This window comes from Hippocampus zosterae, chromosome 2, assembly GCF_025434085.1.
Source record: "Hippocampus zosterae strain Florida chromosome 2, ASM2543408v3, whole genome shotgun sequence".
Taxonomy (NCBI): Eukaryota; Metazoa; Chordata; class Actinopteri; order Syngnathiformes; family Syngnathidae; genus Hippocampus; species Hippocampus zosterae.
The window spans coordinates 18,803,843-18,829,899 of record NC_067452.1 but is presented as its reverse complement, the minus strand read 5'-3'; the positions used below and the strand labels follow the sequence as shown (position 1 = coordinate 18,829,899).

The window sequence follows — 26,057 nt, the reverse complement described above, 5'->3', positions numbered from 1 at the left end:
TTGAATTCATTTAAGGTGTAAATGTAGGGTTGTGTTTTCCTAATGGAACGCCTTGTTTACAGCTAACATTGAGTCTCTCTCAAAAGCAGGACCCAAAATCGAAATCTCATGGGTTATACGTAAAGGCATTATCGACACGTGCTTTTGTCAGAGCATTCTCTTTGCTCTCCTATCACAAGAAAATCTGTTATGTTCATCAGTTGCTCATTATTAGTGCACAGTCAGGGATGACGGTGACCTCCAGTCCCAAAATGTACGCTGGATGTATAACTTGTACCTGTAAACTAATAATTGAGCCCAAATGACTTAAAGCCCAATGCATTACTCGCACTGCTTTCAAGTATAAACTAAGAATAATAGCCATCGATCATATTGAGAAGTTCAAGTATGATGGTTACATAACACAGTTACAGGGGAAAAGACAAAAATCAGCGGGTGATTTTCAGCTGCAGAGATCAGAACACGAGATCTATTTTCAAAGGTAGTCCGTGTAAAATGCTGGCCATCACCCACAATCAAAATGGATGCACATAAAAATAACATCCATTGCCAGATGATGGGTTTATTTTGTTCAAATTAGGAAATATGCACATCCTAAACTATCTTCTTGATTAATTTCCTGCACTAAAAACCTGAGTAATGTCCTACTCTGCCACTGTTCCCTGTGGACCAGTGAGGAAGGAAGTTGAGTATAGGAGAAATGTTTGTCCCAGGACACAAGAAACATTTGCTCTTCAGTACTGTTTGTTTGTTTGTTTATTGAACATAAAACATATACAGTAATAATTTGACAGAAAATAAGGTAGATAAAAAAGTAAAAAGAAAGAAATCAGTCTTCATTCAACACAGTTATTATGTTCAAGGGAGTAGGATGAAGTAAAAAAACTTATCTAGTCCTACCCCTACTGGAGACCTACTTTCTCACGCACTGCTAAAGAGCATGAGATGAATCTGAATTGATGACATGCCTTCACATTCCTAACTTGTCTCACAACTCCAGCAAACAGACATGATGTCTTTGCAGGGAATAACCTACGATGTCAGATTGGGTTTTAGTATCCGACAGAGAGCAATCACTTGTCACAAAGGAGTAAATGAAACCGCTTTTAATTTAGATACGCCACGGTTGGTTCTAAATTCGCAGCTCAAAACCACACACAGATTTCAATGAGATGAAATACCCTCACGCGAAAATCATTCAGTGCTCAAAGCGACTTCAAACGCACAAAACAGTCATGACTCATACCACACACTGTCGTCTCTAAAATTGAGAATGCGAAGCGTGTGTGGCTGGACCGGTGCTATTTTTGGCCTTGGCTAGCGTGTCTTTCCTAGCGGAACATAAAGACCCTCCACTTGTTTCACAGAGGAAGTCAATACGCGTGGGACGGTTAAATGCAACGTACCAGTAACTGATACGAGTTTTTATCATTGTATCTTCCATACTAGCATGTAATATATTCGATAGTGTTTTCCCCATAATTGATTTTAATTCATTTTTCACATAAGATGTTTGCAAAACCGTTTCGTGTAAAATCCAACACCGTAATGAAGGGCTCCGACAGGTGAGTGACAGCGACAGACTGCAGAGCTTGTTCCTCAATATCAATAGCTAACCTGTCATTTAGTCCACAAAAAAGTCAAAAGCCCGTTTGCCAGTCACTAGTTGTATGTTCAGCAGATGCTAGTCAAAAAGTATTGCTTTAGTTTGAGGTTTTCCCAATGAGTCTAAAATAATTCCAAAACTGCTACAGACGGCTAATTAAATGTGTTCTTTTATTGGGAGGGGGACTCATTTTGGCTAATTTACTATAAACAAATTATTTGTACTTACCATTTAATGCTCTACTTAATAACCTCTTTCATGAAGTGAATTGTGGACCACTGCGTTCTCTCACTCAATTAACACTGTGGATTTCATTTAGGAGAAAGCTCAAGGCTGACATAGCAGCAGCCTTCCCTTCCCTGACTTCTGATGAATTAACAGAGCTGGTCCCGAACAAAGAGGAATTCAATGTTGTCAAGATTTATGTGCACAAGGGAGACTCTGTGACGTTATATTTTGGTCATAAGAACCCGCTCTTCTTTGAACTGGAGAAACAACTTTATCCAACAGGTAATTAAAAGGCTGCTAAATCACATGACAATAATGGAATGCTAGTGGAATTGAAGTAGCTCAATTAATACGTTCATTTTCATATTGTAATAGTTTATATGCTTTGGCGCTGCCCTGCTGCCCTGCCTACATTCAGGACATGGCCCCCTGTTCTTCACAAGTTGATCGGAGGAGCTGGTAAGATTCTTTTTGAAGAGCTAAACAGATTTTTACGTTTTATTTGAATGATGGGAAAATTACATCCATCTTCATCTCCACAGACCTAATGCTTCCAGGTGTAGTGGTTCCTTCCGGTGGACTCCCAGATGTAACACAGGGTTGCCCGTGTGCTATTACACTTGTGAATAACAAGTATGTGAGATTTTTTGTTTGTTTGTTTGTTTGTTTGTTTGTTTTAAGGGCTGCTTATTTGACGGAACTCTCTGTAATGATTCCAGAGCTCCTGTTGCAATTGGCACTGCTGCAATTTCCAGTGCAGAAATGCTACGCATGGGAATGAAAGGAAGAGGAGTGTGTATTTTGCACACATACATGGATCATCTCTGGTAAGTGGCTTCCTTCCACCGGCCACAGCTTCAATGATTGCTGTTGGAATAGATTATCCACAGCGGGAAGAGATAATTGGCATGAAATACTTTTTTCAACATATTAGCAGTCGCACTTTTCAGCCGATGTCCCTGCTTGTAGTGATCAGTGATGGCACCATTGATACTGTTGAATGTTTAGTTGAAAGGACTAGCAGCAATTTCATAGCAAGCACAGTTTTGTCGTAATGTGATTAAGTTAAGAATATTTACACAGTATTTTCAGTGACAGTGATTATCGCAATGTAACTTGTAGTGATAATCTATCCATCCATTCGTCTATTAGTCAAACCTCGGTTTTCGAACGTCTCTGTTCTCGACCAAATCGGTTTTCGACCAAAAATTTAGTTTTTTATGCCTCGGATTACGACCCAAATCCGGTTATCGACCAAACTGAGCGCACTTGAATGTGCCACTCCACTTCTCTCGACTTCCTTACACGAGGAAGTGGCGCTTCCTCGAGTTGACGAAGAAGTGACGCCTCCGTTGTGAGCAGACGTATTCTATAAAGTTGTTTTTTTTAAAGAAAGAGCGTCCATTGTGAGCAGACGTGTTCAAATATTTAACAAAAAGAGTGTTCATTGTAAGCAGACGTGTTCAAAGATTTTAAAAAAAGAGTGTCCATTGCGCGTCCATTGTAAGCAGACGTGTTCAATAAAGATGTTTAAAAAAGCAGACGCGTTTGTTGAGATCGCCGCAAATTGTTATTTCTGCATGGCACCGAAGAAAGCAATTTGAAGTAGTAAAGCTGCTGAAAAAAAGAGGAAAATATTGCGCATAATGTATTGTATTGTATAACTATTGAATTTAAGAAAGATTTGACAGTGAAATATGAATCAGGTGTGCATGTGTCTGTGTTGGCTAAGGAGTTCGGCATGCCGAAATCAGCAGCATCCTAAAAAAGAAAGACCATCATAAAGTCAGTGATGTGACTGAAGGATCTCGTGTGTTTACTGAACAAAGGCCACAAATATGAGAGGACGTGGAGAAACGTTTGCTTATTTTCATAAATGAGAAACAAGGGTCGCGAGGCGTGCTGGAGGTGATCCCAGCTGTCTTTGTCTTTGGGTGCACACTGAACTAGTTTCCAGCCAATTGCAGGGCACACATAGACAAGCAACCGTTCGCATTCACAGTGACATCTATGGACAATTTGGAGTGTTCCATTCGCCTGTTTTTTTGGAGAGAACATCAGACATGGAGAGAACATCCAAACTCCGCGTAGAAAGGCTAGAGTTGGAATTGAACTCTACACCCGTGCACTACGAGACGGATGTGTGAACCAATCGCCCACCGTGCCGCCTCATTCTAAAACCCTCTTCCTCGACTGGCGGACCGCGATCCACGACCGGACCGCCAACCTCCTCTGTCCGGACCCTCGGCAAATTGTATAAAATAATAATTTATAAAGTGATTTTGACGTTATACATTTTATATTTGTGGACTATAATCTGCGCATTACCGCGATCGCTTGTTAAAATTATCCGTTGTATTATTTTCGTGCACTAACAGATGCAATGCAGAGGACCGCGGCAGTGTGTATAATGTTTGACTCACTGGAGATCCTGGCTGAGCAGGGCATGTCGGTGATAACGATGCGCTGATTGGCTCCTCTGAACTGAAGGTGTGGCCATACATATGCGTTAAAGTTAAAGTAAAAATGTCTTATTTCCCTAAAAGAGCTATTTCTATTATTAAGCAGGCACAACTTAACAAAATAAAAGAGTTCCTGTGCCTCAACACAATACCTCTCATTATTTGCTGTGTACTGGCAAAGTGAATAATTGTTATTTTCATGTACCCCATTATTGGTTGGTTGTGAGGAGTGTTGATTTGTATAAGCTTGGCTTGACCATACTAAATGGGCATATAGCTCTGCTCCCCATGACCGCCGTGCATGGGACCGGACCTTGGTATTATTAAAAAAAAAAAGTGGACCGACAGCATTTCTAGTTGAGGACCACTGTTCTAAAATTAAAAAAAATTAATACACTTTCACTTTTAAAATATAAGAAAGATCAAATGTACCCGAGGATTTAAACTTTATCAAGGGCTGACTGAATAAACATGTACTTTGTTCTCTCGACATGAGACACTTTCATAAGACTCCCGCTGCAAGGCTCTGTTGTTTGTTATTTATGCATCTTAATAAAGCCTTAAATATGTGCTTGGCCCCTCGTGGCTGTCAGACTAGTGGTTAGGGAAGTGCTTGTTTAGATGTGCAGCAAAGCTGAGCCATGAATAAAAATATCACCAGCAATCGGGATGATTTAATTGTGACCGGCAAAATCGTGATCACAATCACTTGAAATTGGATTAATTGTACAGCCCATATATACACAAATAGCCTCACCACATTGAAAACGTAATTGTGAAGTACAGTGAACTGATTATTTTGGTCGTGGCAGTGTCTTAGGCTGTGGAATACTTGAAATTTACAGATCTTCAAACAACCTCACTGTCAAATCATAGGCGGGGAAACTCGATATGGCAGTGGTTAACAGTCAGTCCCACTGACATTTGTTTTGAACTATATCAAGTATTTTGAAAAGATTAATGGCAATTGCATTCATTCATTAGGAAAGATGACATGCAGTGTGGGTGTTTTGTGTTACGAACTTAATCATAGAACCAATTAAACTCTTATCTCAAGGCACCACTGCATTTGTATCCAAGCAATTAAAAGTCTGTCTTCCATATGTCCCTTTTAATTTGTTATTCAGGGCTTTTGGAGATAAGTCTGGTCCTCCCACTTTCCCAGAGGCAGAGGGGGGACCACCTGATGCGATTGATGGTAAATATATGGCTGATGAGCAAGAAGAAGGTGAGGAGGTAGAGGAGGAAGGTGAGCAGAGTGCAGTGCAGGACCAGCAAGAAAGTGAGCCGGTCAAAGATCAAGTCTGCCCTGCTGTTGCTGAGCAGGCGGAAGAGGAAGTTGAAAAGGGCAATGAGGAAGGGGTTGAGGCCCAGGAAGATCAGAGGTCACCACAAGGTACCGGATTTTGGCCATCTTCTCACAAACATGTTCACATTTTGTACACACTCGCATTCACTAGCATCAGAAAATATGTCTAAACTATGGACTGGTACGCAAAATATAAGTCTTTGTTTCCCGTTCATCCACAAACAGCCTTAGTGAGGAAAAGTGAAGCTTTCACCCCCAAACTTCGGAATGCCCAGTGAATATAAAACATCTTCAAATTCATGTTAAATGGAAGTCAGCTCACACCTGCTTCAAGTTCCTCTGATTTACCCTAAATAAAGGTTTTGGTAAAGGTTTTGCACTGAGTGCTATTTAGAACTTTTCAGAATTCCCTCCACTAAGTCTGTGCAACATGGAGAATATTTCACATCTCAACATTTTTGCCAGCTATCTCTCACGATACAATAACAATATGACTATTGGTTCACTGAAAATTAGGCATTATTCTTGAAAAGAAAAAGCAAACCATCAATCCAAAATGATGTGGAAAGTGCAGGGATTTTTTTCTTACAACTATCTAACAGCCATCGTCATTAACAAAGTGTGCAGTAAATAAAAAAGAATGAAACTGACATTCTACGGCAACTGTACTTTAATTATGAATAACAATTTAGTTCTACCCCTCCGTGAGTCGTCACCTTACCGTGGTGGAGGGGTTTGTGTGTCCCAATGATCCTAGAAGCTAAGTTGTCTGGGGCTTTATGCCCCAGGCAGGGTCACCCATGGCAAACAGGTTCTAGGTGAGGGGCCAGACAAAGCACGGCTCAAAGACCCCAATGATGAATACAATAAATGGATCTAGGTTTCCCTTGCCCGGACGCGGGTCACCGGGGCCCCCCTCTGGATCCAGGCCTGGAGGTGGGGCTCGTTGGCAAGCGCCTGGTGGCTGGGCCTACACCCATGGGGCCCGGCCGGGCACAGCCCGAAGAGGCAACGTGGGTCCCCCTTCCCATGGGCTCACCACCCATGAGAGGGGCCAAAGGGGTCCCTGCTGGGGACTCCCTTGTTCTGCTGGGGGACTTCAATGCTCACGTGAACAATGACAGTGAGACCTGGAGGGGCGTGATTGGGAGGAACGGCCCCCCCAATCAGAACCCGAGTGGTGTTTTGTTATTGGACTTCTGTGCTCATCACGGATTGTCCATAACGAACACCTTGTTCAACCATAAGGGTGTCCATATGTGCACTTGGCACCAGGACACCCTAGGCCGCAATTCGATGATCGACTTTGTAGTTGTATCATCGGATTTGCGGCCGCATGGACACTCGGGTGAAGAGAGGGGCGGAGCTGTCAACTGATCACCACCTGGTGGTGAGTAGGCTCCGATGGTGGGGGAAGATGCCGGTCCGTCCTGGCAGACCCAAACGTATAGTGAGGGTTTGTTGGGAGCGTCTGGCGGAATCCCTTGTCAGAAGGAGTTTCAACTCCCACCTCCGACAGAGCTTTTCCCATGTTCCGGGGGAGGCGGGGGACATTGAGCCCGAGTGGACCATGTTCCGTGCCTCTGTTGTTGAGGCGACCAATCTGAGTTGTGGCCGTTAGGTGGTTGGTGCCTGTCGTGGCGGCAACCCCCGTACTCACTGGTGGACACCAGCAGTAAGGGATGCCGTCAAGCTGAAGAAGGAGTCCTATCGAGCCTTTATGGCCTGTGGGACCCAAGAGGCAGCTGACGGGTATCGACTGCCCAAGCGGACCACGGCTTCGGTGGTCGCCGAGGCAAAAACCCGAGCGTGGGAAGAGTTCGGTGAGGCCATGGAAGCCGACTTCCGGACGGCTTCGAGGAAATTCTGGTCCACCATCCGACGTCTCAGGAGGGGGAAGCAGTGCACCACTAACACTGTGTACAGTGGGGATGGGGCGCTGCTGACTTTGACTCGGGATGTTGTGAACCGGTGGGCAGTATACTTCAAAGACCTCCTCAACTCCACCAACACGCCTTTCTTGGAGGAAGCAGAGTCTGGGGACCCTGAGGTGGACTGTCCTATATCTGTGGTTGAAGTCACCGATGTGGTTAAAAAGCTCCTCGGTGGCAAGGCCCCAGGGGTGGATGAGATCCGCCCGGAGTTCCTCAAGGCTCTGGATGTTGTGGGGCTGTCCTGGTTGACACGCCTCTGCAACATCGCGTGGTCAACAGGGAGAGTGCCTCTGGATTGGCAAACCGGGGTGGTAGTCCCTCTTTTTAAAAAGCGTTTCGCAGCCGAGTGTGATGCGGTTGGGATGAGAATCAGCACCTCCAAATCTGAAACCATGGTCCTCGGTCGGAAAAGGGTCGAATGCCCCCTCCGGGTCGGGGAGGAGATCTTACCCCAAGTGGAGGAGTTCAAGTATCTTGGGGTCTTGTTCACGAGTGGGGGTGGGAGGGAGCGGGAGATCGACAGGCGGGTCGGTGCAGCGTCTGCTGTGATGCGGACGTTGTATCGGTCTGTCATGGTGAAGAAGGAGCTGAGCCAAAGGGTGAAGCTCTCAATTTACCGGTCGATCTACGTCCCAACCCTCATCTATGGTCACGAGCTATGGGTTGTGACCGAAAGAATGAGATCCCGGATACAAGCGACCGAAATGAGTTTTCTCCGCAGGGTGTCCGGGCTCTCCCTTAGAGATAAGGTGAGAAGCTCAGTCATCCGAGAGGGGCTCAGAGTCGAGCCACTTCTCCTCCACATCGAGAGGAGCCAGATGAGGTGGCTTGGGCATCTGATTCGGATGCCCAATGAGCGCCTCCCCGGTGAGGTGTTCCGGTCATGTCCCACCGGGAGGAGACCCCGAGGAAGACCCAGGACACGCTGGAGAGACTATGTCACCCAGCCTGCCTGGGAACGACTCGGGATCCCCCGGGGAGAGCTGGAAGAAGTAGCTAAGGAGAGGGAAGTCTGGGCTTCCCTGCTAAAGCTGTTGCCCCCGCGACCCGGCCCCGGATAAGCGGTAGATGATGGATGGATGGATGGATGAATTTAGTTCTACAAGGGACATGTTTGTTGTGTGTGTGTGTGTTCGCCGCATCAACGTGTATTGTTCTGGACCAATTTGTCCATGTGCGTGTTGTGTGGCTTGGCATACAAGTCACTTTCCCATGCTAAATTGTTCTGCAAATGAATTTTTCTAGGTTGCCAGCTCTGTAAGATGCTCTATGTGTGCCACTGTGTGTATTTGTCTTTGCCATAACCTCTCTTCTTTTAATGCGCCTCAGCTTCACACGAGACAGTGAGCAAGATTCCTTTCAAATGTAGAAAATTAAGTCATTGGTTGCCAGGCATGCTGTGACGAATGCGGAGCTGTTTCCTGACCACATGATCGTGTTCTTTTGATGAAACTTCATCATGGTATTTTCTGAAGTGGTGAAAGGCGAAAATAACATGAACCCGGGTCACCATGTTTTTGTTTGTTTGTTTGTTTGTTTGTTTTTCCACAGATGTCATGGATGCTTTACTTTGGCAGTGTTTCCTCCTTGCTCTCAAAAGCAAGGTGAAGAAATCAGAGCTCCCGCTGCTGACAAGCACTTTTCTCCGCAACCACATGTTCTCCTGCTGGTAAAGACTCAGCGATTACTCACAAAGCGCTCAAGAGGAATTCAATTACTTACCCAACACATTCTGCGTTTTTTTGTTGTTGTTTTCCCAGCCCGAGTGGAAAACAGCTAGATATAAAAAAGTCCAGCTACAAAAAGGTATATGAGTCAACTTGCACATTGGTGATGTTATGAGTCAGTTGGAATCCTACAAACTTTTCTTTGAACTTGAATCTTCATACAGCTCTCCAAGTTTCTGCATGTCATGCAGCAGCAGCACAGTATTATTCGTGTGAAAGAATTGACGAAGGGCGTGGAGAGCATTGTCGAGGTGGACTGGAAAAGCCCAGAGTGAGCTTGCCATTTACAGACACCTACATTCGAGCTGGAAACTCTTTTTGAATTTGTTTCCTCTGTGTGTGTCATTCATAGACTACGCTTCTCCATTCCTGAGGAGACAGACATTGAAGAGGTTCCACTTGTAGAAACACTGTATCATCCTCCTGAGATCACCCCTTTATACTCGGTGTCAGCTCGACTGCAGCCTCTTTTTCAGGATGCAGACAAAAAGTGTGTGCAGATGTGTATTTTCATTCCCCAATGCGACGCTTAATAGAACACGTCCCTATGGGTTCAGAAAGCTTATGAGTCAGCAAGTGTCCACATGTTTCGTATTTCCTTGAATTTGGCTCAGACTCTGCCTGGGATATGCCGTGGTATACTTTAACCACCAAACAGCTTTCCAAGGGTGGTTTGGAATAAAGTTAGCACAGCAAACTGCTCTTTTAGAATGTGTCCGAACTACATGACTTCTCTTTTATTGCTTTACTTTTACCAGCTGAATAACTCAATAGGTTACATACAAGATGCAGCGTGTATGAAATTGTACCTTGCATGCTTCAGTATTGTCTAACTCTAAACCATCAGATTCCTTGGAAATCAAAGTGTTGGGTGACTTCAAAGTAAATCCTCTTAGATATCTCCACGGTCTCTTTAGTGTTATTTTGTCAATCTGCAAAATGTGATGTCAAAAGCTGCTTTTACCTTCACTCTTTGGTTCTGCATGGGGCAGATCAGTGAAAACTTTGCTCTGAGATTTTGGTCCATGTCAAAATTGTATTTTCAGTGAGCACGGCCATACTCTTTAGGGAGAATTTGCAATGTAAGCCCACGTACGTCCCGTCCCTGCGAGTCTCAAACCAAAGCCAAGCCCCTCGCTAACATGAACGAGATGTGCCCCGTACATAACATGAAGTGCTACTATAACATTTGGGTACCTTTTTGTGGTAGACCGTTGCGTGTGATTCGTCACTTTGATTCTCTCCTCTTTCATCTCAAACCGCTTCAAACAACAAAGCGTGTGACGGAAAAGTGGTTAGGACTGCACGACTGTCCGTGTTTTATGTTATGTGTTGTGTTTATTATTTTACTTTATGTTCACTGTTTTGTAAAGCGCTTTGTTACAGCTGCCGCTGTTGTGAAAGCGCTATATAAATCAGCATGTATTGTATTGTATTGTGTGCACTTGGCATAACGACAGCCGTACCTTCATTTTCGTGCCAGCGCAAGTTTAGTGTACCGTTTTTCAGGCTGTGTTGCTCCTCTCTGTGCGTTCCAACACACGGAGTTGCCTCTCCCCTGAGTCATCTGACAATTTGGAAACTGAAAGTAGCCTGCGCTTGGCATCAAAACGTGAGGATCATCATTTTCATGCCGCTGGTCTGGTTCAGCGTGTCTGTGAATCTGGAAAAAGTAGACTAATTTTAAACTCGTACTAACCAGATCTAATTTGAGGTGTAGGTGGTGTCGGGCTCTGGCAGACAAATTTGACATTCTGCGGCCATGCGTGGTTAAAGTCATCGAATTTAATTCATAAATATGCCACCAGCATGGGACAATCCATCTGAATCATTGTAGAAATCAATTAATTGAACAAATAGTAATCATTATCATCTTAAAAATATTTTAATAGCACACTGGTATACACGATCGGGGTGAAAAGCGGTCTCAAATTGCCATGCTGACGACATCATCTGCAAGGGGCGATCTTGCAGTTTACCTGCCAATGTCATGCACGGACCCCAGTGAGTCTATTTCTGTTTCTGCAATGTCAAGCAATTGAAATTGAAATTCAAAAAGCGTTGATGAGTTCTCTTCTTTAGAGCAGAAATGTTGCTCTCGCGTCTCTTCTGAATCCTTTCTGGTTATTCTGCCCTAGTTACAGCCAAGCTCTTGAAACCCTTGTTAGCAGGTCAGCATGGGGTCACAGGAGTGCATGTCAAAATGATTGATACCTCGACGGTCACGCCTTATGTCTCTGATCTATTCAGAAATGATGTTCTCTGGTGCTCCAACAGGAAAGGCGTGGCACTTCAGCCTGCTGAGGTGAGAAACATTGTCACCGAGTATGTGAAGAAGAATGACTTGGTGGATAAAACAAATAAGAAGTAAGTACATTTTCGATTTCTGCAAATAGATATGAATGCGTTGTTGCTATGTAATAAATGCATTGAAAATGTTTTACTTCCACAATACCGTTTCAATTTTTGAAGCTGATTGATTGAAAATGACGTACAATATTTACATTCCATGAAATTGTTCATTTGGTCAACAGGCAAGAGGGAAAGAAAACTCTGTTCCTGGCAGTCGGTAATAAACACTGGAAGAATAGAACCTCAGTAAGGGGCACCGGCTTGCTTCAGGGTTAAATATAGTTCCGTGGTGAAAGGGCACTGACATTCACATCCCCCGGGGCATGTGATGCTGCAGTAATCAGATAAAATCTTAAAATGTGACTCCGAATCTGAAGAGGCATTTTTGTCCTGTTTTTTTTTGTTTGTTTGTTTTTTTCCCCAAAATGGTGTCTTTTGTCGTTTCATGTGCCACATAATTTGATGATTAGCGGTAAGGGAGATGTAACGGATTAGACCATGGAAGCCTAACAAAGCGGCATGTTCCTTGCCATCCCGTTGCGCGTCGCGACTCGAAACGAGGCACTCATTTTGTGTTTTTTTGTTTTTGTGTCCCCCCACTCCCCAACCAGTTACGTGAGAATCAACCCAATACTATGCGACTGTTTGCTTGAGAAATCTGAGTACCAGGACATAGAGATTCTCAAGTGGGATGAGCTTTTCAGCAGGTAATAACCTGAAATTATCTGTACTGTACATTCTCACGTCGAGGAGTTATCAGTATCAGCGTTGCACGGTAGAGTCGAGCCGTTCCAGAATCAACCAGAACACGGTAAACTGACCGGAGTTTGAAAACTGCCATTATGTAAAGAGATTCAGGACTTTTCAAGCAAACGGCAATGTACTTCAGCTTTATGATTGACGGCAAAATTGTTCATTTTTTTCCAAAAAGTAAAAAAATGGGCCTGATTTCTACAAACTGTACGTTTGCATTGATATGATCTTATTCTTCACCGCAGTCCTGACCGGTTGGCACGTACCAGAATTTTCACACATGACAACAAATGGGATTTGTTCCAGTTAAAACAAGTCCATGTGTAACTCCGTCTTAGGTTTTCCACACATGAAAGAACAACCCGGGGAAACATCTCTACGCGTATTGATCATGGATGGAAGAACCGATCTTATTCCCGTACAGTGAAAAGAGCAAAAATGATTTCATCACCGTCTGACTTGATTTCAAAAACTGTCAGGCATGTACATAGCTAACTTACCCCGACACAGATTGTCCGTGGCGCCATGCCAGCACTACTGTGGGAATCGTAACGACAGAGTCGGGAATACAGGAATACGACACACATTCCTCTCCAGAATGTGTGTCGTGTTCATGCCTCACAGGAATACGACACACATTCTGGTTTACTTCATGAAAATACTGACAAAGATGACGGCAGACTTTCATGCTCACAGCAGTTACATTTTTGAGAATACCCCGCCCAAACTAAAACACATGAAATCACAAAATGGCTCTTGTTTTCATGCGCCAGAGTTACTTGAGAGCACTGAATCGAAGCCAAAGCTTAAGTCCGTTATCCAATTGTCTTCCTCACTTGTGATTGACGCCGTCGGAGAAGTATTAGCGTAACAATGGGTTTATTGTTGTGCATGAATGGAAGAGATGAAACATTGACGTTGAACTCGTTCTTACAGAACATTGGGGAGAATGCAGGAGTGCTATCAAATAGTGTTTCCTGGACAAACGCCGCTAGTAAAGAAAGGACGTATCGAGCCTATTGATGTCTCCGTAGCATCCCGAGGCTCCAATAAGAAGGTGACCAATATCCCTTTGGTTCTAACCCATCAATTTTGCAGGACTTGTAAACTCTGTTCCCATTTGATGTGCTGACCTGCATGCAGAAATTCACTCTTCTCTTACAATTGGTGGTTTGCTGAGGCTGAAAATGGAATTTGAGTGGTGAAGAAAATGGATGGATGCATATACCATGTGTTCCAAATTTCACTTGACACAACTTTTTCCTACTTTGCATCGGTTGTCGTTTTAACAGACATACAACCATGAGCATTTGACGGCTCACGCTTTGTGGCTTTTGGAAGCATCGCATTCCCTTGGCTGTGAATCGGGCAATTTTTTCTTGACCAAGATTATGCTATAAATAACCAAAATTAATGTAATAACTAAAGCTGATATTGAAAAAGAATGTGAGCAAAATAGAATTAAAAACAAGCTTTTAAAAACAATGATCACTGACTAAACCTACATTTTTTGTTTATTAAATTAGAACTGTAGTTACAGCAAACCTCTTCATTTTTGTTGTTGTCAATTGAAGACGAAGTCAACCCAAGAACAGATGCTATCTCAAGAAACTTGCCGTGGATAGTGTAAATTGTGTTGGAACAGCGTGATGGCTATGATATGGACTGCAGTCGCAGGAGAGAAAAACCTCATGCCCGGCAGAAATTTTTCAACACTGCACCAGTGTCATTTGGCAAAGAGTGACTGTTTAAACTTGGCTTCACATCTCTGAATGATGCCTGAAATGAAATTGAAAAATTGACATGTATTGTCATTTTGGGACACCGTGCAAGGTCGCTGTACAATGAAAAACATTCCAATCACTTTTTTTTTTTGTTTTGATTTTAAAAAAATTGCAAATGTGTTTCTTTGGATGATGAAAATGTGTGAACTATTTCAAGCATTGTGCTCTCCATTTTGCGTTGCATTGGCTTCACCTTCAAAGCAGGGTCTGTGACATCTGACGTTAATTTAAAATAGTCTAGTTTTGGTCTGAAAATTGTATTTTCCAGTATGTTCCCCTGGAAATTGAGTTTGACAACCATGCGTTACATTATGAGGACACTGTTTTGCAGTTTCCATTTTAACAATGCACAGCTGTCATTGTTTTCTTTAGAAACCAAACTTGATTGATTTATTAGTCTAGCCGTGATGGTTTTCATGTGCTACGTGTAGGTGACTGTTATAAAAAACCTGGAGGTATACGCTCTGGATCCTTCTGCTGTTGCCACCGCATTGCAGCACAGAGTTCAAGCCAGTTCAGTCCTGCAAGCCATTCCCGGGGCAAAAGACAAAGTCCTGGTCCAGATTCAAGGCAACCAGATTCAACAAGTTGGACATTTGCTGCTAGGTTCGGAGCTTTTGCTCTTGTACAGCTAAAGCCGATTGATTGGTGTATGTCAACATTCTCTGTAATATGTCATTTCAGATCATTATGGAATTCCTCGCAAGTACATCCAAGGGTTGGACCAAGCTCCGAAAGGCGGAAAGAAGAAGTAGCATTTCAGGGTCGGACCTGATAGATGGCCTTCGTCGCTTCTAAAACTGCTCTACGGTGTATCAACATTCCTGTGAGCCTTTTGTTTGATCTACAGTCATCCTGTGACAAATGGCTTATTAAATTTATGTGTTGAGAGTACTGTCCATTGGCTGATAGTGTCCATCATATACTCAAATGTTTCGGCGATTAGAGTTGTCGTCTTAAAGCAGTCCTTAAGGTAACCAATAATAGCACATGACTTTCCGGATGTCACTACCCATTTTGATATCATGTGGACCTGTCTCTGTCATGATATGAGTGTTTTCATCATTGAAATGTCACTGTATAAAATAAATATTTTGTCAAAGTACAATGTGTTCTGCATTGATCATGTCCGCCGGTGTGATGGTGGCAAATAGATGATGTGAGGGCAAAGTAGAGTGACATGCTGTAGTACATCATGGCCCCGGGCCAGACGTTCACAGCCATTTATGACTATGTGCACAGTGCATTGAACACACTGCACTACAATTTCATTTCTTCTTCTTGCAAAATGATTATTTTTTAAGGCCTTGTTTTCAACGGCCAAGTTCACTGAAAGCACACTAAGAATTCGAGTATAGCAAGGTGTAGCGACTTTGGCCGCTCGTTTCAGCGAAGAGTTGATTGGATCTCAGTTTTTTTGTCACTGTGTATTTTGAAGGAAAATATATGTATGCATGCATAGACAGATGGATATGACAAACAAAAACGACTGGTCAGTCATCAGCAGGTGGAAAAGGCACAGTCAGGGAGAGCCACCTTATCATCTCCACAAAGAAAATTCCTGTTCCCTGTTCTTTCCCCTATCTAGTGTTAAGATATGATTCCTCTCTGTCAGTTGGATTTGAAAGAAACAATGTCGAATGCTGTTGAAGGTATTCCCTGCCTACTGTGATTAAAATCACCTTTCGTACCCCCTCACGCCCACCACTTTTAGGACCCTTCCAAAGGACATGTCAACATCAAAAGAGGAAACTGTTATCGGTAGCTCAGAGGTGGGCAAACTACGGCCTGCGGGCCGAATCCGACCCGTTGGTCTTTGTAATCCGGCCCGCAGAAGATTGGTACACAATTATGGTTCGATGTCAACGACTGCATTCATTTCATATTGACTTGTAATGACAGGCATTTCAACGCCAGGTGGCGCAGTTACTTGAAGTTGCAGAGCATAAGGAGGGAGGGGGAGACGACACGGAAGCCCACAGTACCGCCAAGTCAAGCAAATCCCATTCGATACGACGGAATAAATGTGTCTGAGCCGCTATTTTTTATCAATGGATCCAAAACAGCGACATGCAAGTGACTCTTTATTGCAGTGAGGTTTACTGGAATAGCGAAAATATTTATGTCCTGTAGATCCATCCATCCATCCATCTTCTACCGCTTATCCGGGGCCAGGTCGCGGGGGCAACAGCTTTAGCAGGGAAGCCCAGACTTCCTTCTCCCTAGCTACTTCCAGCTCTTCCCGGGGGATCCCGAGGCGTTCCCAGGCCAGCTTGGTGACATAGTCTCTCCAGCTGGCCTGGGTCTTCCTCGGGGTCTCCTCCCAGTGGGACATGCCCGGAACACCTCACCAGGGAGGCGTTCAGGAGGCATCCGAATCAGATGCCCAAGCCACCTCATCTGGCTCCTCTCGATGTGGAGGAGAAGTGGCTCGACTCTGAGCCCCTCCCGGATGACTGAGCTTCTCACCTTATCTCTAAGGGAGAGCCCGGACACCCTGCGGAGAAAACTCATTTCGGTCGCTTGTATCCAGGATCTCGTTCTTTCGGTCACAACCCATAGCTCGTGACCATAGATGAGGGTTGGGACGTAGATCGACCGGTAAATTGAGAGCTTCACCCTTTGGCTCAGCTCCTTCTTCACCACGACAGACCGATACAACGTCCGCATCACAGCAGACGCTGCACCGATCCGCCTGTCGATCTCTCGCTCCTTCCTGCCCTCACTCGTGAACAAGACCCTAAGATACTTAAACTCCTCCACTTGGGGCAAGATACCCCGCCCCACCCCCGACCCGGAGGGGGCACTCCACCCTTTTCCCATGGCTGGGTTCAAAAGTTCATTGCACAACATCTGCTGAGCAACGCTGTCTTGTGTGGTGATCGAGGGGAGGTCAAGTTCAAGACAGTGTGTGAGTGGGAAGAAAGCCACCAGGTCTTTTACTCGTCTCATTTTGTAGCAAATAGTAACTAACTTTGTTAGATTTTGTCATTTTCCTGTACTGTATGCTGCAGTTTTGGGGCAATGTATTGTTGCACTTTGTTGCTTGTGTTGTCACACATGTACTGTATGTTGTTAACATACTTGGACGTTCATACAGGACATACACCATAGTTGTTTCACTGTTCTCATTTTAAAAAGTATGGTAATACTTTAATGCTTTTGTTCTGATGAAGTTTGGTATGGACTGTCAACATATACAGTTTTTTATATGTACCGTATCTTGTGCTGACCCGGCCCACCTGTCAAATTTAGAAATCAATGTGACCCCCGAGCCAAAAAGTTTGCCCTCCCCTGCTCTAGTTTCTGTGTCGCAGCTATTGAGGGACTGCGCTTTACTATGAGTACTATTGATCCCAGTCTCTTTCCTGAACATCTGTTTGCACACTTAAAACAACGTCTGTAGTGCTAAATTTGATCTTCTTCCTCCTTGGTTGATTAACGGCCCCCCAGGTGTCTTCTGTTGTTCCCCCGCACCTTGGGCCGATCCCTGATTGCTGTTAAGCCCTCCTGGGAAGATCTCATATCTCAGGATGTATGCACAGCAGGGGTTTTGGAACTTGCAATCACACCAAATGGTGGGTAGTGGTGGTTTGGTCTCACCTCACCACTCCCAACTTCTTCCAGCCGCACCAGGCAGATGACATGTTACTTTCTTTGTTACCAGGATTTGCATTAGAGGCATATCTCCCCGCCTCACATTATCATATTGTCTCTATATAATCTCATGAATGTGTTTATTCTACGCTTCCTGATTCAATCTGGACCCCTCTGTAGCCCGAATCGATTCGTAAACTGCAGAAAAATAAATTAAACCCTTCGAAGTAACTGTTCATCGCCTCCTGCCTTTATTTGGATTACCAACATTCTCCTCGTCCGAAATTCAACGAACACGCGGGGAATAGGAGGCCACTCTGACCCCAACACTAGCTAAAAAGAAAATCAATTCATTTGAATAAGACAAAGACTTAGCTGTATTTGCAAGCAAGAAATAATCATACTTGATCAAATAAAGAAGAGAAAGACTGACTAATTGAAATCTTTAATTTGAACATGTGACAGTGAGCTCAAACGAGATTGATGTTGGTTGATACTAGGACATATGTAATGCCCCAAACATCTCTGTGTTAATTCAAGAACGATAAAACCGGCAAAGAATGACGATTTGTTGTCTAAAGTTGGATTTATTTTCTTGCTACTGACTACAATAAATTATATCTTGCTCAAATTTAGAAAAGGCTTCTTTCTGTCAAACTATTTTTTTTTTTAATTTTGATGATTTCTGAAGCGGTAACGGTTTTCTCACTGAAACCAGATATGGTTTTGTTGTCAACAAATAAGATGAATGTGATTGTGATGTCTTGCATGCAGTGAATCTGGAAAGTAGTCACAGCTTTTCACTTTTTCCACATTTTGTTACATACTCATCCAAAAAATCCATACATTTTTATTTCCCTCAAAATTCTTCAGGCAGCGCTCCATAATGACATCATTCCCTTTTTTTAGCATGAGACATCACATGTACAAATCCAATTCCAATGATGGTGGGATGTTGTTTTAAACATAAATGAAAATAGAATACAATGATTTACAAATCATGTTGAAACTATATTTAATTGAAAGACAAGATATTTAATGTTGAATCTGATCAACTTTGTTGCTTTGACCAAATATTCATTAACTTACAATTTTATGGTTACAACACCTTCCAAAACAGTCGGGACAAGTGTCAAAATCAATGAGAAAGTTGAGGAATGCTCATCAAACACCTGTTTGGAAACTCCCACCGGTGACCATTCTGTGACATGATTGGATATAAAAGGATCTTCGCGAATTTGCTCAGTCATTCACAACCAAAGGTGGGCAAGGTTCCCCGCTCTGACAGCAAATGTGTGAGAAAATAGTTAAACACTTTAATTAAGGGCAATGTTCCTCAATGAGCAATTACAAGGAAATTAAGGATTTCATCATTTATGGTCCATAGTTTGATTACCATAATGAACGGTGTTTGTTGTGTGTGTGTGTGTGTGTGTGTGTGTGTGTGTGTGTGTGTGTGTGTGTGTGTGTGTGTGTGTGTGTGTGTCGGCGGCACGGTAGTCGACTGGTTACATGTTCTCCCCATGCCTGTGTGGGTTTTCTCTGGGTACTCCAGTCGGATACTCCAGTTTCCTCCCACATTCGAAAAACTTGGTTAATTGAACGCTCAAAATTGTCCCTAGATGTGATTGTGAACGCGAATGGCTGTTGTTCGTCTCTGTGTGCCCTTCGATTGGCTGGCAACCAATTCAAGGTATCCCCCGCCTACGCCCCGACGACAACTGGGATAGGCTCCAACATGCCCGCAACCCTCATGAAGATAAGTGTATCAGATAATAGACATATATATATGTATACACACACACACACACACACACACACACACACACACACACTTGCGAATGTCATATGATCAAACCCCAAAAACATGTGAGCCGTGACAGTCGTTGGCTGACCCAGAGGTGCTGTGATGTCAATTTCAGATGACAACAATGGAAGACTTGCGCCCTGAGATGCATAAAAATGGGTAGATGAACGAAGCAGAAATCAGACTACTGTGTTCAGACCAACGGGGTCACATAGAACATCTTATTGTAAAGAATATTTTTGACATGACTTCCCATTTAAAACAAAATTTCCAGTTAAGTGTTGCCATTGGGCATTTCATTAGCTTGCTACTTCTGCTTTACTTGCTCATTAAAGTTGACATGCTCCCAAACAAACTGCTGCCCCCACCTCTGGAATGACGGCTGTGACCCATGAGTCTCATGAGTGTGAAAGTGTCGTCTCATGATGAGACTGCAAGGGACACTTTCATAGCGACTTGAAAAAAAGGAAACCGTCCGTAGAGAGGTTGGCACAAAACAATACAAGGACTCCTTGAAGTGCTGCAATATCAATCACGAGTCCTGGGAAGACACAGCACAAGACTGCGCCACCTGGAGGGCCTGGGAAGCCCCTGGGGTCCTTGTTATGAAGCAAAGCATGTGGAGGAGGGACAGCACAAACGTCAGCAAAGGAGAATAGCAAATGTTGTCTCTCAGCCTGGTTTGTTGAGCCTGCAGCCATCCAACGTCCTCATTTCCACAGTTTTTTCAGGGCGAGAATTGACTGTGCAGCCTTCATGGCACTCACCTTCACAGTCGTGAGACAACAAGTCTTGGGTGTCTTTGCCAGGGACTAATGAACCAGAATTAAGTGCAGTTGAAGGCATTGCCTGCCAATCAAGGGACATTGCAGGAGAGACATTTTTGATTTTTCAGGCACAAAATAGTCAAAAGAGAGATGTGACAAATTTATCAGCGACAACAGGGGGTCCCAAGTCCGGTCCTCAAGACCCCCGATTCAAATGATCAGCATCGTTACCGATCTTCTGCAAAGCTTGTTGATTAGCTGATTATTTGAATCAGGTGTGCTGTAGCCTCGAAAACAGGTTGGATAGGGGTTCTCGAGGACCAGACTTGGCCACCGCTGAGCTGCAAGTGCAGTACCGTTTTTCCTCCTCTACTTCAAACAAGGCGATGTGTCATCTTTGTTGCCATCTACTGGTCACACTATAACATTACAACCACTGCGCCAGTTGAAAAAAAACTGATGTAACATATTTACAAAGCGAACCTGAGAGCAAAAGTATGCTCACGATCAAGTCATTTCATTTCAAAGGGGAAATCATATACATTATTTCCTTTTTTTTGTTTGGTGAATGTATTCACAAACACATTACACTCACTAGATCTATCTATCTATCTATCTATCTATCTATCTATCTATCTATCTATCTATCTATCTATCTATCTATCTATCTATCTATCTATCTATCTATCTATCTATCTATCTATCTATCTATCTATCTATCTATCTATCTATCTATCTATCTATCTAGATAATGAAAAAAATATTCATCAAATTGGGTTAGAATGACAATAAAATCAAAAGTAATGGTTCAGTATTAACCCAATAAATTCTGGCTTGGTTACATTGCAAGGTGCAAATGAAGGAGGTATCTTCACAAATTGCTTCCCTTCGTTATGTCCAATACGGCGTTGATGTCCTCAAGATAACCTCCACTGCACTTTTCCGTAGGTCAGCACGACTGCGTTAGTGCGTCATTGTACACTCCCACGTGTTTACAAAAAGTCTCCAATCTCTTGTCCAATACATAGTTAATCTTGAATGACTCTTGATGTTTCCATATTTATTACTAATGGGACTTATTGCTTTTTAATGACTATTTTCATTATGGTGGGACTGATTACTCTTTAATGAGTATTTTTCCGTTATTTTGTTTTATTCTGAGAAATGCATTATTGTAAAACCAGCATCCAAGAAGAACAAATCTTCCATTCTCAAACAAGAATACCAATAAAGTATTCATCACAGTCACAATGTTTCAAAACATGTAGCCCAAAAATGAAGTCAAATGGGGTAACAAAGTGTATTCCGAGTAAATTATAGCCAGACATCAACACAGTTCTCATTTTCATAACATAACCTGCAATAAGCCATCAATCTTCCCTCTTATTGGAATGCTTGCTGCCAATAATGACAAACATGAGAGAGCAGTTTTACATGTTCTCAAGCAGTCAGTTCTGGTTTATAGATACCTTGACCTAACGCAACGCATAAACAGTGACAGTGGCAGACGTTTTCAGCCTTTGGTTAGAACACACATGGCGAACACATGTGTCTGACGCTCCTAAGGTTCTCCCTTTTAATCTCAATCTCAGGCCTTGATTTGCATGTTCTACATGTGCTTGTATCAGATTCCCAAAATTTGTGAACTTCATTGGGAATGGTTGTCTGCCGATGCCAGCAATGGGCAATTTAAACAGGGGTCCATCTTTTTTTTTTTTTCTTTAATCTACTGTACTTGGGGGCCGGAAAGAGTCGCACGTTTCCTAATCAGGTGTATGACAAAAAGGTCATTTTATTGTTTGCTTGTTTTGCAAGAGAGCCCTTTGCACCAGAAAAACACAATTACAGTTTGTGGTTATTTTGTTGTTTGCTTCAAACTATCTGTTTTGGGGTTAAGTTAGTGGACCTTTTTTATTCCTGCATTGAAATATATTAAGAGCATGTATTATGCACATATGCACGTATTGAGTCCATATTTAACATAACATCTGGTTAGGAAGTGCCTGGTCCTACGTGGGCCGCCCAGTAGCACTGATGAAAAATGATGGCCCACTCCAGCATTCAAGCTGAATTAAATTGCAATTTTCATTCATTAATTCAGGGATGGGCAACTGAAATGCTGGAGGGGGCCACATTAAGTGTAAATATTTCCTCTATGAGAGTTCATAATTTGAACCCCCTTGAAATAAGTCAAAATGCTGGTGGTTAATGGAACAAGCTTCCGAAAGCGTCAGTTACCCCAAATGTTTAATATGCCAATGAAAAGAGAATATACGTGAGCCAAAAGCACACCAAAAGCAGAGTTGTATTATTCTGCTGCAATTTCATGATGACTGAGTGATTCCGGTGAGAACTAAAGGCACTTTCAAGTGGCATAAATGTTGCTGTTCATTCAACATGTTTTTCAGGTGTGACAATTATGGTTAAATGTCTGCAAGCTGCCAGAGGAACTTCATCATCATCACATACTGCTCTCGTATGTGTGTTTGATCAGGAAAAAGAAAAAGTGGATTTTAGTCCAATGCTCCATGGCCTTAATCTGCCGGATTAGTGCATCAGAAACTTCACTGTGGTGTTTTTATTGTCTTTATGCCACGGCATCTGTGTGAGTCAAAGAGCTTTTGCAGCTTCCTTAATGTAATTGTATGTGTGCACGTTGCACGTGTTGCAAATGCCTTTTCAACCAGCACAGGTGGGATTGATCGTATGAACAGCAACATCCTCGGCCACATGTGCACCAGACAAGATGAAGGGAGGTGCGCGCTGGTTAAGAGCTAAAGCGGCTTGGCCTAGATGAACAGGGGATCTCGGGCTCTCTGCCAATCAAAGCCCGAGCCAATAACTCACTCTTGCTGAAATACTGAGGACACCATGAGCTTGGCCGCACGCATAGTCAATGTACAGTGCCTGTCCAAATGTTTTCCCCCTATCAAACAGCTTTGGAGCGCAATATAACAAAATATATATATATATATATTTTTTTTTTCACGCAGCACAGAGGATGGCCGGTTAGCACATCTGCCTCACAGTCCGCAGGTCCATGTTTCGATTCCAGGCACTGGCCTTTCGGTGTTCTCCCCGTATTTTCCCCGTGGCTGTGTGGGTTTCCTTCCACATTCCAATGGGACATGGGAGAAACTGTTCGGACAATGGCTGGATGTTTTTTCACTCCACGTTCTTACGGGTGACGCAAAATTAATGAAACCAAACAAAAGAAACGTCGGCGGCTCGGTGGACCGGTGGGTAGCGCGCCAACTTCACAGTGCACAGGTTGTGGGCTCGATCCCGGCTCCGGCATTCCTGTGTGGAGTTTACATGTTCTCCCCGGGCCTGCGTGGGTTTTCTCTGGGGACTCCGGTTTCCTCCCACATTCCAAAAACATGCGCGGCAGGCTGATTCAACACTCAAAATTGTCCCTCGGTGTGAGTGTGAGCGCGGATGGTTGTTCGTCTCTGTGTGCCCTGCGATTGGCTGGCAACCGATTCAGGGTGTGCCCCGCCTACTGCCCGAAGACAGCAGGGATAGGCTCCAGCACGCCCCGCGACCCTTGTGAGGAGAAGCGGATCGGCAAATGGATAGATGGATAGCTGAAAGCTAAAAGACACAGCCCAAAGTCTTCCCATGGATGAATTGTTGGATTCAAGTGTCAAAAACATTTCATTTGTTCATCAGTGATAAAGTCTTTCCAGGAAATTAATCTTTCTCTGGCGAGTTGTTAAGATAAGCAGGAGTGAAAGAGAGAGAGAATGAAAGATTTTGACTGGATTGTTTGTACAGTTGCAAAGGAATGCTGCAAGATTCAAGTTGCTTCCTCCCAGGATGAGAATGATACATTGCACCTAACTGGAAGGCTTCAATAAATCTGTGCGTGGGTGGAACAAAGTGAAAAACAACCAAGTATGTGAAAGAGGAGATGAAAAGTTACAAATACGATGTTATGTTTCAATCGTGGCAAGTTGACGTTTGTTGTTCCACTCCGGTCCTGTAAGTGACAGCGGTGCTAATGCTCATTCGTGGGTGACATCTGCCAAAGAAACTCATGGCAAAGACTCTGTCTGCCATGAATTTTCCCAATGATACAGATCACAGGGACAATGATTCATTGATGAACGGACGACTCATCAGTTATCAAATAAATCGATAACTATTTTTGATCACAGATGAATCCTTTAGATACCTTTATTTTTGGTCAGATTGTCAGCTTCTCAGTAGAACTTTGTAAATATTAGCGTATTTCTCCATGAAAGGGGACTTTGTGTTTGATCAGAGGTTCTACTCTAAAACAATAATCGACTTTTTTGCCTACTTTCTCAGTTGATTTGGGCCAAAACTGTAACTGAATCATAATTTATTCATGTTTGCATTTCGTAAATTTGAAAAACTGTCATGTTTTTTAATAAAAGTGTGGAAATTAAAGCATTAACGTTCAAATGTTTTTTTTAATACAATTTATGTTTCTTACCCTGTCCAATGACCAATTTTAACCCGTTCCCCCTGCAGTTCTTCCCGTAAATCAGCTTTGTGTTAGTGCGGTTTGGTGTGTTCATGTTGTCACAGAGGAGCAATATTGTCGATAACATCAGGAAGGACCAAGGTGGGAGGTCATTGAGGATAATGTCAACATGGACAACTGCCAAAACTAAGAGATCATCTCACCACGCAGAAATTGCTGCACAGTTTACTGTGATGTAACACACAAATGCTAATGGCGAAAAGGCTTAGGGTTTCATCTTTCATCCATTTAATGTGCACTATGTTTTGGCCGTGCTATGTTGATCACGAGGCCTGTGGCTTAAAGGGCCACTTTTGATGATCAATGAACCACTATTACAAAAATGTGAAGTAAAAAAAAAAAAAGCAAACAAAAAACACCTGGACTTCACCATCGAGCTTCTCTAATCGGTCTTTTGTATTTTGACATTAATGGTGAGAAGACACATTTGTAGACAAGGTTTACAAAAAGCCCTACAAGCCATCATTCTGTCTTGTACGACCCCCTCCACCCCCACCTCCACCCACCCAGTTTTTTATTTCAAAGAGCATTTTTCTCCTCCATCTTCTTAGGAAGTGCGTGCTTCTTTGTGGCCCCGCAGTGGCACTGGTAAAAAGTTGTGGCCCCCACTACAGCATTTAAATTGTACTTTCCTGAATTAGATGATAGGTTTATATTTTGTTGTTTGGGAGACAATACTGAAGAAATTACATTTTCTTACGATGTAAAGTAAACAGCGTGTATACTGTAAGTGTTAATGTACTGTACCGTAAAAATATCTAAACTGTACATCCCCGCAGTAAAACATCCAAATTGGGACCAAAGTGGCAATACACAATTTTGTAAACCATTTTTCCCCCCACAATGTCTTTAACCGTCTTGGGCATGGAGTTCACCGCACTGGCACGTCATTCCACTAGAATCCTCTTCCACACCTTGTGCTCCTCCAGCTTCTATATGAATTTTCCCCACTGATGCTTTGTCGGGTTGAGGTCTGGAGACATGCTTGGCCAGTCCAACACCATTACTCCCAGCTTCTTTGGTGCACTACTCATACACACAAAAGGCACTGCCTGCAGCCCTTCTGACAGACAATCGCTCAAGGTCGTGCACAGAAATATGAAAAGGGAGACATGCAGTGGGGTCAAAATAACAATTGAAAAGGACGCATAGGTAATGGCAAAAATGAATGGAATCTTTTCTGCCCTTGGAAAAGAACATCAAACGAGAAGTCTAATC

The 26,057-nt window shown here is 43.2% G+C and overlaps 1 protein-coding gene across 3 annotated transcripts; it reads left to right on the top strand.

The window, feature by feature from the left end:
• Nucleotides 1-1,341: 1,341 nt before the first annotated feature.
• Nucleotides 1,342-15,263, top strand: eif2d (eukaryotic translation initiation factor 2D). 3 transcript variants are annotated; one of them, XM_052057531.1, is made up of 15 exons: nt 1,345-1,565; nt 1,926-2,116; nt 2,210-2,293; nt 2,377-2,467; nt 2,554-2,661; nt 5,424-5,692; nt 9,091-9,208; nt 9,300-9,345; nt 9,431-9,537; nt 9,619-9,756; nt 11,544-11,633; nt 12,230-12,325; nt 13,308-13,428; nt 14,587-14,761; nt 14,840-15,263. In XM_052057531.1, exons 1-15 carry the CDS (start codon nt 1,510-1,512, stop codon nt 14,908-14,910), a joined length of 1,761 nt encoding a protein of 586 aa, XP_051913491.1. In that variant the 5' UTR covers nt 1,345-1,509; the 3' UTR covers nt 14,911-15,263. The 3 variants fall into 3 exon arrangements, with proteins under 3 accessions (XP_051913492.1, XP_051913491.1, XP_051913493.1); XM_052057532.1 differs by lacking the exon at nt 14,587-14,761 and having other exon boundaries at nt 1,342-1,565; XM_052057533.1 differs by lacking the exon at nt 1,345-1,565 and having other exon boundaries at nt 1,979-2,116; nt 2,253-2,293.
• Nucleotides 15,264-26,057: the final 10,794 nt, after the last annotated feature.

What these genes read in the sequence shown, in the direction of transcription:
- eif2d (XM_052057531.1), top strand. Translation starts at nt 1,510, where the DNA reads ATGTTTGCAAAACCGTTTCGTGTAAAATCCAACACCGTAATGAAGGGC. An exon ending in ACATACATGGATCATCTCTG is followed by an intron (nt 2,662 to 5,423) that starts GTAAGTGGCTTC and finishes TTTGTTATTCAG; the next exon opens with GGCTTTTGGAGATAAGTCTG. An exon ending in GTGGATAAAACAAATAAGAA is followed by an intron (nt 11,634 to 12,229) that starts GTAAGTACATTT and finishes CTCCCCAACCAG; the next exon opens with TTACGTGAGAATCAACCCAA.